Source organism: Calypte anna, chromosome 27 (genome assembly GCF_003957555.1).
Source record: "Calypte anna isolate BGI_N300 chromosome 27, bCalAnn1_v1.p, whole genome shotgun sequence".
NCBI lineage: Eukaryota > Metazoa > Chordata > Aves > Apodiformes > Trochilidae > Calypte > Calypte anna.
The window spans coordinates 2,740,413-2,752,772 of record NC_044272.1 but is presented as its reverse complement, the minus strand read 5'-3'; the positions used below and the strand labels follow the sequence as shown (position 1 = coordinate 2,752,772).

The 12,360-nt window shown below is 52.6% G+C and overlaps 1 protein-coding gene across 1 annotated transcript in view; it reads left to right on the top strand.

The window, feature by feature from the left end:
* Positions 1-9,672, top strand: part of LOC103539228 (corticotropin-releasing factor receptor 1) — a 12,059-nt gene extending 2,387 nt beyond the window's left edge. Inside the window, exons 2-10 of the mRNA XM_030465737.1 lie at positions 885-991; positions 1,306-1,426; positions 2,698-2,851; positions 3,420-3,480; positions 4,096-4,168; positions 5,604-5,689; positions 8,366-8,501; positions 8,672-8,713; positions 9,526-9,672. Of these exons, the coding sequence (XP_030321597.1) occupies positions 885-991; positions 1,306-1,426; positions 2,698-2,851; positions 3,420-3,480; positions 4,096-4,168; positions 5,604-5,689; positions 8,366-8,501; positions 8,672-8,713; positions 9,526-9,666 (921 nt within the window). The 3' untranslated portion in view covers positions 9,667-9,672. The remainder of the gene's footprint in view (positions 1-884; positions 992-1,305; positions 1,427-2,697; positions 2,852-3,419; positions 3,481-4,095; positions 4,169-5,603; positions 5,690-8,365; positions 8,502-8,671; positions 8,714-9,525) is intronic.
* The last annotated feature ends 2,688 nt before the right edge of the window (positions 9,673-12,360 follow it).

Here is a 12,360-nt window from a genome sequence, read left to right as displayed (position 1 = left end):
AAGAGTTGTAAAGGACAAAACATCCAGGTGAGGAGTGACCCAAGGGAGCTGGGAGCTCTTCTGGATTTGTATTTTCATTCCCTGCCAAAAAAAAAAGCCTCAAAAAGCCAAACTTTGTGTCCTTCCAAGCCAGGAGGTCTCCTGGCCCACATCCTCTGGCCCCCACCATCCTCCCCCCACCCCTCCCTCCTGACACAGGGAGCCAGGGGGATAAAAAGGATAAAAAAAAAAAATAGGGAATCACAACCCCTGAGGAGGTTGAGCCCCCCCTGGGAGCAGAGGAGAAGGGACAGGGAGTGTTCATTTGAAGCTGATCAGCACCTCTGGTATTTAAGATGCTGAGATCTCTTGCCAGGAATGGTTTTCTCACTCAGTTAATTGCTAATTGACAGGTTGGGTGAGTGCCTAACAGCAGGAGCAAGGATTAATTGAATTATCACTCACACTTTCCCCTGCTCCCCCTGCTCCAGCTGCCCAAATTCATCCCAGGCTGCCCTCAGGGCAACAGGGAATGAACAGAGACATCAGATGTCACCTTGAGTTCTCACTCAGCTGAGCTGTAGCAGGATTTCCCCAGACAAGGGCTTGGGGATGTCCCCAGACAAGGGCAAGGGATGTCCCCAAACTGGGCAGAGGTGATGTGACAACCAGGACCTGCCTTGGCCTGGGTAGGACAGGAGATTCCTGAGCCCCCAGCCTGGTTCCTCTCCACATTTCCACCACCCAACCACCCCCATCTCCACCATCCTGCCCCAGGGGGTGCTCTGGGGTCTTCCTGAAAGGGAACCCAAATGTTGCAGTGCAGCTCTGGGAGGGGATGTGATGGGTTTGAGGTGGTACCCGGGGTTGCTGCTGATCCTTTCCCCATCTCCCCCCCCAACCAGAAAAAGAGCAAACTCCACTACCACGTTGCTGTCATCATCAACTACCTGGGGCACTGTGTCTCTTTAGGGGCCCTCCTGGTGGCCTTTGTCCTCTTCATGCGTTTGAGGTGAGTGACCTGACCCCCTCCTGCCCCAGCCACAAGCCCAGGGAGGTCACCCCGTGGCCCTTGGGCTATGGGGACAGGCCCAGCCCTTGTTTCTTGCCATCTCTTCCCCCAGTGCTCTCTGGAGGTGCCTATCCCAGGGTTTTTCTCCTCCTGCTGCTCTTCCAAAGGAATTCTTTATGGAGGCAGAGAGTCCTCCTTGGTGCTCCTGCCCACCTCACCCAGGGCACATCCCCCTTAGGAATCCCAACATCCCTGGGATGCTAGGATCCCCCCAGTCTCTGATTTGTCCCCCCACCTTGACTCCTCTTTTCCAGGAGCATCCGGTGCCTGAGGAACATCATCCACTGGAACCTGATCACAGCCTTCATCCTCCGTAATGCCACCTGGTTCGTGGTGCAGCTCACCATGAACCCTGAGGTGCACGAGAGCAACGTGGTAGGTCCTGATCCTTTGCCAGGTCCTGATCCTTTGCCAGGTCCTGATCCTTTACCAAGGAGCTGGAGGATCCAAGAGATGGAACCACAGGAGCATCCTGAGGGCCCCCGACTCAGGGTTAGGTTGGTGGAGGACCCAAACTTAGGAGAAAGTTGTTCTTAGGGTGAAAAGTTCTTGGGTGTCAGGGTTTAACACTGCCCTGGAAATTAAACCCAATAACAGATGCTCTTAATTAATCCCCCTCCCTGATGAAGGAAGGAGAGAGGATAAGGGAGAGAGACTGATGGATTGGGAACTAAACTCCACAACTTTAATGGAACAGGAATGATAAAAAGGGAAAATGACTAAATCTATACAAATAGACAGGAAAATTGAGCCCATGTTCCTCCCCCAATAACTCTCATGTAGTGAAATGAGGCAACCAGGTGCCACTAATTGCCAGGGAGTGAGCATGAGCTTGTGTCAAGCCCACCTGTGCCTAATTAGGATTGGCCCCCTGGTCCTGTTCATGCGCAGTGGGGACTCACCCTAATTAGGCACAGGTGGGCTTGACACAAGCTCATGCTCACTCCCTGGCAATTAGTGGCACCTGGTTGCCTCATTTCACTACATTTTCACGTCACCACCAAGGCTGCAGGGCAGCCCCGGGAAAATCCAGGCTGGAATCCTGGAGCCAGGAGCAGTTGGGAGCTGGAGGCAGGAACACACAGCTTCAGGCTGGGATGGATCAGGAGCACAGGCAGAGGAAGGGATGGAATCCTCCCAGGATGCTGAAGCAAACAGGGAGAGGGGAGGAAGGGGAAGCAGGAAGGGGTCTGAGCCTGGTGATCCCTCCAGTTTATCCTGAGGATGAGGTGGATGGGATGGAATCCTCTGTTTGCTCAGTTTTGGCCATTTCTCTTGTCTGTTCCTCCCCAAAGGAGGGGTTCAGGTGGGACCTTTTTACTCCTTCTCTCCTTCCAGAGGGCAAAATGTTCCTCAGAGCTGAGCAGTGCCCTTGGTTCTGCACACCAGGCTCTGGCTGTAACTATAACCATGGAGTGGGATCAGTCCTAGAAGCAGAAAATATCTGAGAAACTTGCTGTTCATTTCTCCTTCCAAGAGCCTGAGCTGAAAGCAGAAGTCCAAGCCAGAAAATCCCCTTTATCCTGACCCAAACCAGGACATGAGGTTCCTTAGGTTGAAACTTTTTCTGCTGGGGTTTGTGTTGCTCTGGGCATCATTTTCACCACCAGACCCCAAAGCTCTGCTCTCCTTGTCCCTGTGGGCAGGTCTGGTGTCGCTTGGTCACTGCTGCCTACAATTATTTCCATGTCACCAACTTTTTCTGGATGTTTGGGGAAGGCTGCTACCTGCACACAGCCATTGTCCTCACCTACTCCACAGACAAACTCCGCAAGTGGATGTTCATCTGCATCGGGTGGTGTGAGTGCCAGGATCCCCCCTTTCCATCCCTCCCCCCCTTCCCTGAGGTTCCTGGGAACCTAATTCCCACCCCCACCTTCTGCTCCAGCTCTTCTTGCAGCCAAAGAGCTGCAAAGAGGCTGGGAGGATGGGGTTTGAGCATCACACCCCTCCCCAGGGTTTGCCCTGGGTGTGAAAATCCCATTTTCAGCCCAATAATGAGGTTGAGGAAATGGGATCTGTTCAGCCTGGAGACCTTCTCACCGTGTTCCAGTGCTCCAGGGAAGATGGAGACTCCCTGTTTTCATGGAGTCCCATAGGCAAGACACAAATGGTCCCACTGGACACAAGAAAAAAATTTTTCCCCCTGAGGACACCCAGAGATTGGAATGGTCTCCCAAGGGAAGTGGTGGATTTCCCCCACTCTGGCAAGTTTCAAGTCTCAGCTCAAGGGGGTGCTGGGACATCTCACCTCAAGAATAATAATAGCAGAAGGGTTGGATCCTTGAGGTCCCTTCCAACCTGACATTTTAGGATCATTTGGTGGCAGCATCACAGCCCTGAGGCTCCTCTGTGTCTCCCTCTGCAGGTATTCCCCTTCCCATCATCGTTGCCTGGGCCATTGGGAAGCTCTACTATGACAACGAGAAGTGAGCCCCATTTCTCTCCTTCCCCCTTCTCCTTCCCATCCCAATTTCCCCCTGGGATCAGCTCTCCCAGGGCCACAGAAGATAAAACCAGAGCTCCCACAATGGGGCTGCTGAATGGAGCTGGGATTTCATCTCCATCCTCCCACCCCCTGAGTTCTTTCCACAGAGATTTGGCTACTGGAGGAGTTAAGAGGCACCCCAGGGCTCATCCCATGGGTTGGGAGGTTCAAGGGGCCCTTGGGGATTGGGTTTTGGTTCTGGTTTTGCCCCCTGGCTCAGCAGCCAAACCCCACTGGGATGCTCCAGGGACATGGACATCCCCACGGGATGTGCTGGGGATGGAGCCAACCTCAAGCTCTCCCTGTAAGGTTGTCCAAGCTCATCCTATGATGACCAAGTCCCACACAGGACCCATCAACACCCCCAAAACCCCTCAGACACCCCCACCCTCCACATTCTGGGTTCCCAGGGAAGCTTTTCCATAGTGGCTCCAGGAGTTTTCACCCCATAGGCAGTGACTTAGAGATTGTGCAAGGACAGGAATCAATCCAAGTCCCACTGAAGCTTTGTCCCAAACACCAGGTGGCCCTGACACCTCTTGTCCTTGCCTTGCAGGTGCTGGTTTGGGAAGAGAGCAGGAGTTTATACTGACTACATTTACCAAGGGCCCATGATCCTGGTGCTGCTGGTAAGAGCAAAGCCTCCTGGTTTGCTAAATTCATGATCTTTCCCATCTGCCTGGGGGGTAAAGCTGCTCCTGAACAGGGTTTGGCTCCTCTTTTGGCATCACCACCACCACAGCAAATGCTCCTCACCCTCCAAACCCAGCTCCCTGCACCCAAACTGCACCCTCAGCAAATTGGGGGGACCTGATTCCCAGTGAGAAATTCCCTGCAAGGATGCTGCTGGTCTGGGATGGGTTGGAAAGGGAGCCTGGAGACCTCAATCATGTGGAGATGCTCCCATCAGCAGAGTCCAACACAGAATCAGGGAATCATGAGCTAAAAAGACCCCTAAAATCATCAGCTCCAACCATCACCCCAGCACCACCAGCCAAATAAACCATGCCCTCAAGTGTCCACACATTTTTTGAACACCTCCAGGGATGGTGACTCCACCAGCATGGGCCAGGAAGTTCATGCACCAGTAAATCCCTCCATCACTGCCCTGGCATTATTTGGGTGCTTTTGCCAAGGATTTGGAGCAGTCTGAGAACCTCAAACCCCATTCCCTGATCCATGGCATGTTCCTTCTGGCTCTTGGCTGAGCTCTGGTGGTTTTATGGACAATTTATGATGCTTTTATGGACCATTGGCCTTTCCTTTTGGGAAAACAAAGTAAGTTCATGCACCTCCATCCCTGCCCAGGCATTATTTGCTTTTGCCAAGCATTTGGAGCAATCTCAACCCCGTTCCCTGATCCATGGCACTTTCCTTCTGGCTCTTGGCTGAGCACTGGTGGTTTTATGGACAATTTATGGTAGTTTTATGGACCATTTATGGTGGCTTTATGGACCACTGGCCTTTCCTTTTGGGAAAAGCCAAAGAGGGGCAGTGGTGCCAGGGTTCAACCTGTGTTTGTAGGGGGGAAATTGTGCACGAGAGGCCATGGATTTTCCTCCCTCCTCACCCAACACTGAGAAAACCCAAGGGAGGACTTGAGTCCTGAGGGAGGATTGATCCCCAAACCTAAGAGAGGATTAATCAGCAAACCAGCACCACCCAGCCTGGGGGAATCATCAGTCCTGATTCTCATTTCCCAGCCCATCAGGTCCCTTCTCAGTTGTCACAACTGTGCTGTCCCCCCATGGCAGACTGGCCAAGTGGCTCCTTGCTGTCACAATAGCCACATTCCCCAAATCCCTTTGGCCACTTTCTCTTCCCCCTCCCCCTCCAACCTTCAAGCTCTTGCCCTTCCTCCTAACCTTCTGGGATGCTCTGGACCTCTTCAGTCCATGAACAAACTCCTACAGCTTCTTGCTGAAGGGCTTTAAACCCAACAAAGGCAGAAATCCTGTCCTAGCGTGTGGAAAGGGAGAGATCAGGTTAAATATTCCCATTTCCTCCTGGGATGGTGCTGAGGAACTGGGAGAAGCTCCTAACCAGGTGCCTTCTCCCTTCCAGATCAACTTCATCTTTCTCTTCAACATCGTCCGCATCCTCATGACGAAGCTCCGAGCATCAACCACCTCAGAGACAATCCAGTACAGGTACGAAATCAGGCATCAGCAAGGCCTTTGGCACCATCTCCCACAGGATTCTCCTGAAAAAGCTGTCAGCCCATGGCTCAGACAGGGACACTCTGTGCTGGGTCAGGAACCGGCTGGAACGGGCCCAGAGAGTGGTGCTGAACGGGGCTGCCTCAACATGGCGGCTGTGGTGTCCAGAATGGCGGCCGTGGTGTCCCCCAGGGATCAGTGTTGGGCCCAGTGCTGTTCAATATCTTTAGTGATGATTTAGATGAGGGGATTGAGTCCCTCATCAGCAAATTCACAGATGACACCAAGCTGGGGGGAGTGTGGATCAGCTGGAAGGCAGGAGGGCTCTGCAGAGGGACCTGGAGAGACTGGAGAGTTGGGCTGATCCCAAGGGGATGAGGTTCAAGACAAGAACCCCATGGGGAGCTCCAGGCTGGGCACAGAGTGGCAGAAAGGGAGCTGGGAGTCTGGCTTGCCAGGAAGCTGAAGAGGAGGCAGCAGTGTGCCCAGGTGGCCAAGAAGGCCAATGGCATCCTGGGCTGGCTCAGGAAGAGCGTGGCCAGCAGGTCCAGGGAAGGGATTCTGCCCCTGTGCTCATCCCTGGGGAGGCCACAGCTTGAGTCCTGTGTCCAGTTCTGGGCCCCTCAGCCCCTCAGGAAGGAGCTTGAGGTGCTGGAGCAGGTCCAGAGAAGACCAAGGAGGCTGTGAAGGGATTCCAGGACAAATCCTGGAGCTGGGGATGTTCAGAGGAGGCTCAGGGGAGACCTCAGCACTCTCTACGACTCCCTGAGAGGAGGTTGGAGCTGGGGGGTGTCGGGATCTTCTCCCAAGACAGAGGCCATGGGCTTGAGCTCTGCCAGGGGAGGTTTAGGTTGGAGATGAGAAAGAATTTCTTTCTGGAGAGGGTGATCAGGCATTGGAATGGGCTGCCCAGGGAAGTAGTGGATTCTCCATGTCTGGAGATCTTTCCAAAGAGCCTGGATGTGGCACTGAGTGCCATGGGCTGGGAACTGCAGTGGGAGTGGATCAAGGGTTGGACTTGATGATCTCTGAGGTCCCTTCCAACCCAGCCCATTCTAGGATTCTCTGATTCTCTGATTCTATGACCATTTGAGAGACAGAAACACCCCCAGCAGCCAACCCCTAAGGGGATGGGAGCATGCAGAGGCATCTAAAAGGTTTTTTTGGGGACACGTGGCCGTCGTGCTTGGGGTGCTGGAAAATCCTGATGGGTGAGAGCTTTGGAATGGAGAAGCTGGATGGTTCTGAAAGGAACTGAGGCTCTTTGCAAACTCCTTTATTGGTGAAACCAGGTCAAGCCACCAGCCTCAGAGCTGCAAATCCTGGCACAGAGGTGAGAATGAAATCACTGCAAAGGGCAGAGAAGGAGCAATGGGTCAGTGCCAGCCCAAACACCTCCTTGGGAAGCTGCAGGAGGATTTAAGCCCTCCTGCTGCAAGGTGGTTTGGAGAAAAATGGAGAGGTGCATGGTCAGAGCAGCTCTGGAGTTCCTGGACTAGAAGGAAAAGTTGGGCTTTTTTCAGTGGTTTTCTCTGGATTGTTTTCTGGGCAGGAATCAGGGATCTCCCTGGGCTGGAGTTTTGCAGCTGGGAATGGGAAATGCAGATTTTATTGTGGGGTCCATTGAGGTGGAGTGAATGATTCTGCTGGTGCTGAGCAGAGGTGAAGGGGTTTGAAAGAAGCTGGTTGGCCTCAGGCATCAATTTTGGGAGACTTTTGGGTTTTCAGGATTTTCCCCATTTTGGCAGGGAAGGGTTCTCAGCATTGGGCAGAAGAACACTTTGATTTCCCAGCCACAATTTGGTGGGACAGGAAAACTTCAAAAGTTTGGGAGGCCCTGGAAGGTGTCTGCTCACCTTGGGCAATGGTTTTTGGTTGGATGGATCCCTCCAACCATGGCTGGAAAACCATTAGCTGGGAAATCTACCCCAGGGATGTGCTGTCCCAGCTCTTGTCACCCTAAAGATGCCCAAATCCTCAGTTTTTTCCAAAATTTGAGGCCATGGTTCTCCTTGCCCAGGTCCCAACCCAGATCTTCCAGGGATTACTTTTCCTAATGTTGGAATCTGTCCATTAAGAGGGTTTTTAAGTTAAAAAAAAAAATAAATAAAAAAAAAGGGTTGACTTGGCATGGTTCTTGTCCCCTGATCCAAAGGAATGAGGTGCCAAGCTCTGATCCTTCCTCTGGTATCAGCACTCTGACTTCTCACAAATTACACTTGTAATCTCATCAAACAAAGGCATCAAATTAATTAGCCAGGAGAAGTTCTTCATAAACCCCCCTGTTGAAAGCTTGAATTATTTTCCCCTCCCTTTAATTCCCTTTTAATCAAGCCTCAGCTCAGCTAAGCATCATTTCCTGCCAGCTCAAGGTCAGATCTCTGCTATCCACTGCCTTTTATTTTAATTTTTTTTATTATTTTTTATGGAGAAATCCCAAGAGGTGATTTCCAGGGCTCCAACCAACCCCCTTTTTTTTTCTTCTTGGATGGAGAAATCCCAGGAGGTGATTTCCAGGGCTCCACCCAACCCAGTCACTTGGGGACGGGGTGGGCAAACAGCTCAGATCTGGGGGAACTGGGTGTCCCAGTCCCAACCAGTCCATTCCCATGATGGGATGGCCAGGACTGCCTTGCAGGAGCTCAAATCCATATTTTTTTTCCCCAGGAAAGCAGTCAAGGCCACCCTGGTGCTGCTGCCCTTGCTGGGAATCACCTACATGCTCTTCTTTGTCAACCCAGGAGAGGATGAGATCTCCAGGATTGTTTTCATCTATTTCAACTCTTTTCTGGAGTCCTTCCAGGTCTGGTTCTCAACGTTTCCCTTCCAGCATTTGCTGGAATCCATCCCATTTCTCATCCCACTTCTTCCCCACCCCATTTCCCAACCCAGATGTCACCAAACCCTGGAGTTTGGGGGGATCCTGGTGGCCACAGCTCCCTGGTGATCCCTGGTTTGGTTTGTTTTTTCCAGGGTTTCTTTGTTTCTGTTTTCTACTGCTTCCTGAACAGTGAGGTGAGAACTGAGGGGGGGTTCCTGGGGGGGTCTAAACCCTTCCTTACAAGCACAGTCCCTGAACAGCTCAAACAAAAACCCCAACTGAAGGGTTTGGCTGCCCAGGGATGGGGTTTGTACCTCTGGAGCCACAGATGGGAATGGGCACTGGAGGTTGCTTCCTTTGGAGGAGGAAAATCCATCCCTGGGGTTGGTTCTGGGGTTGCACCCCTGGGATTTGGTGCAGCAGAAGAGCTGAGGTTCCCCCTATCCCTGGAGAACCCAAATGATTCTGGGATTCTAACCCAGATAATTCTGGGATTCCAACCCAAATGGTTCTGGGATTCCAACCTAAATAATTCTGGGATTTAAACCCAAATGATTCTGAGATTCCAACCCAAATGCTTCTGGAATTCTAACCCCAATGCTTCTGGAATTCCAACCCAACAGATTCTGGAATTTCAACCCAACTGATTCTGGAATTTGAACCCAAATGCTTCTGGAATTCCATCCCAAATGATTCTGGGATTCCAACCCAAATAATTCTGGGATTCTAACTCAAATGCTTCTGGTATTCCAACCCAAATAATTCTGGGATATCAACCCAAATTGTTCTAGGATTCCAACCTAAATAATTCTGGAATTCCAACTCAAATGATTCTGGAATTCCAACCCAAATAATTCTGGGATTCTCCTCCATGACCCTCCCTATCCCCAGGAATCAGGAGGAGGGAGACGAGCAGGGTTTTGGGGAGGGCTTTTATTTGAAAGGCTGGGGCTGGGGCTGATGTCCTGGGCCAGCTCCGTGGTGTCACTGTCCCCTCCTCCCCCAGGTCCGCTCCGCCGTCCGGAAGCGGTGGCACCGCTGGCAGGACAAACATTCCATCCGTGCCCGGGTGGCTCGGGCCATGTCCATCCCCACTTCCCCCACTCGGGTCAGCTTCCACAGCATCAAACAGTCCACAGCTCTCTGAACCAGGTGCCCGAGGGGACGAGCACCCAGGTCCCGGCTGGCACCCAGCAGGCTCGCACCCACGGACGCACCCACAGGAAATCCCCAAGGGACTCTGGGGTGGGGTGGGATGGGATGGAGGGGAGGGGAGGTGACACTTTGCCTTGTCACCTCCCCTGGAAGGGCTGTGAGGTGCTGGGGTGGCAGGAGGAGTCCCTGAGAGGAGCCCCTCTGGCTCCCTCCATCCTGGGCATCCCAGTGCTGCATCCAGGGAGTTTGTCACTGCCCGGAGGTGACAGGGCAGGAGGTGACAGGGACATTGCTGGGACAGATGATGGGACTAAGCCCTGGGGCAGCTTTCCAGCCAATGCCTGCTGGGGGGGCCCCCAGGGGGTGATGGGGCAAAGCCCCAGGGTGGGTAGGGGAGCCCTGGGCTGATGGCAGAGGGGGCTTCAGGTTCTCTGAGCCCTCCCCATGCTCCTTGCCAAGGTCCCCAGGGGTGTCCTGAGGGTGCTGCTTGGTCTGGAAGCTTCAGTGCTCCATGAAGATGGAGATGGGATGAGGATGGGGATGGGGATGGGGATGGAGATGGGGATGGGATTAGAGATGGGAATAGAGGTGGAGCTGGAGATGGGATGGGGATGGAGATGGAGGTGGGATGGAGGTGGAGATGGAGACAGAGATGGAAATGGGATGGGGATGGAGATGGGATGGGGATGGAGGTGGAGATAGAGATGGGATGGGGGTGGAGATGGGATGGGATTGGAGATGGAGATGATGGAGATGGGGATGAGGATGGGGATGGGGATGGAGATGGAGGTGGAGGTGGGGATGGGGATGGTTCCAGGAGCCAGAGGGAGGGGCTTGGTCTGAAGAGGAGTGTGAGGTTTAGTTCATCCTCTGCTCCAGCCTAGGCCAGATGGGTCTAAAAGTCTTTGTGAAGCCCCTGCAGACCTCAGGGTGTGTCCATGCCCCTGCTCGAGGGGTGGGAAGGTGAAGGAACTGAAGCAGTGGCTGAGACCCCCAAAGGAACCTGGATGGGGCCATGTTTGGGCTCTGGTCCCCTCCTCCCTGTGCTCTTTTCACCTGGTGGGCTCAGTGCCAAAGCTGCTCCTTGCTCTTACACAAGGGATGGGGCCAAATCTTTCCCCCTGCTGGGGTTAAGTGCCTTGGAGGAGCAGCAGCCTCCATCCCCCTCCATCCCCCTCCATCCCCCTCCATCCCCCTGCACCAGGGAGCTCAGAGCATCTCCTGAATCCCTGCTCCACCCTGGATGTCCTGATCCAAGGGGTCACCTAAAGCAGCTGAGCAGAGAGGTCCCTGCAACCTGGAAGGTTTTGTCCTGACCTCCTTGGAGCTCCCTTTGCCCTAGCCCAGAGGAAATCTGGGAATGCTGGGGCAGGGGGAGGATGGCAGAGGGGTTCCAGGCTGGGTCTGCTCCCTGCAGTCCAAGGATTTTGCCCCTGGATCCCTGGTGTGAGTCCCTTCTCATTCCCGTGCCTCAGTTTCCCCAGTCTAAAAACCAGGCCTGAGGATTTCCTGCCTTGGGGAGAGAGGTAAACATCTTGGAAATCATTTTATCCTGGGATTTCCTCAGGATACACCACCAGAAAGGAAGAAAATCTGATAATCTGCCTTTTTTTTCTTCCTTTAATGGGAGACAGAGGCAAAATCCTCCGGGCTCTTCCTTTCAATGGAAATCTGAAGTAGTTTCAAGCAAATCCCTCCTCTTCTCTTCCCACTCAGATTTCCCAAATCCAGGGAATACCCAGGAATTCCTCCACCAACCCCACCAAATCCCAGAAATTGCCCCAAATCCAACAGAGGGGTGAGGAAAAAAAAAACCCTGGAGCTCTCCAATGGCTTCACAGAATTTTTCTGCTGCTGCCCAGGTTTGTCCCCATCATGTCCCCATCATGTCCCCACCCTCTGATGGCTCTGCTGAGTTTTTTGGAAGGGGTTGGTGAAGATCTGAAGGGCACTGAGAAGGGGAAATGCCCCAGGGAGGCTTTTTTTGGTTGGGTTTTGGGTTTTGTTTTGGTTTTTTTACCTATAAATGATGTTACCAAAAAATGCCAGAGGCTTCGTGGTGACTTTGGGTTTTTTCTCAAGTGGGTTCATTTTTCATAGAGGGGAAAAAAAATAATAATAAAAAAAAATATTGGAAAACCAAAGAAACTCCAACAGAAGCTTCTGTGTCCAGCTCACTGGTTTTGCCTTCTCCTCTTGGTGGTTTGCTCTGACTGACTTTGCTTTCTGTAGCTGGAGAAGTGTGTGAGTTATTTGATTAAAAATGAGTTTTATTCCACTATCCAGGACTTCTGGGACAGGTTTCTTTTGGAAAAGCACAGCCCCTTCCCACAAACACCACGGGAGCATCCTCAGGCTCAGGAGCATCCATGGTGGCTTTTGGGTCCTGTCTCTACCCCAAAACCACACACCCACCCTGAAATATGGGTTTTTATGGGAAATATGGGTCAAATCTGGGGTTTTCCAGGATGGCAGCAACACCAGCTCATCTCAGAGGAGGGGAGGAATCATGGAATGGTTGAGGTGGGAAGGGATCTTAGGAATCATCCACTGCCACAGGCAGGGATGCTCCTCATCCCAAAACTTCTTTCATCCTGGCCTTGAACACCTCCAAAAAATGGGAATCCTCCCCAAAATATCACCATGGCTCTTCCAGTTTTCCCACATAAATTGGGAAAGAGGGATT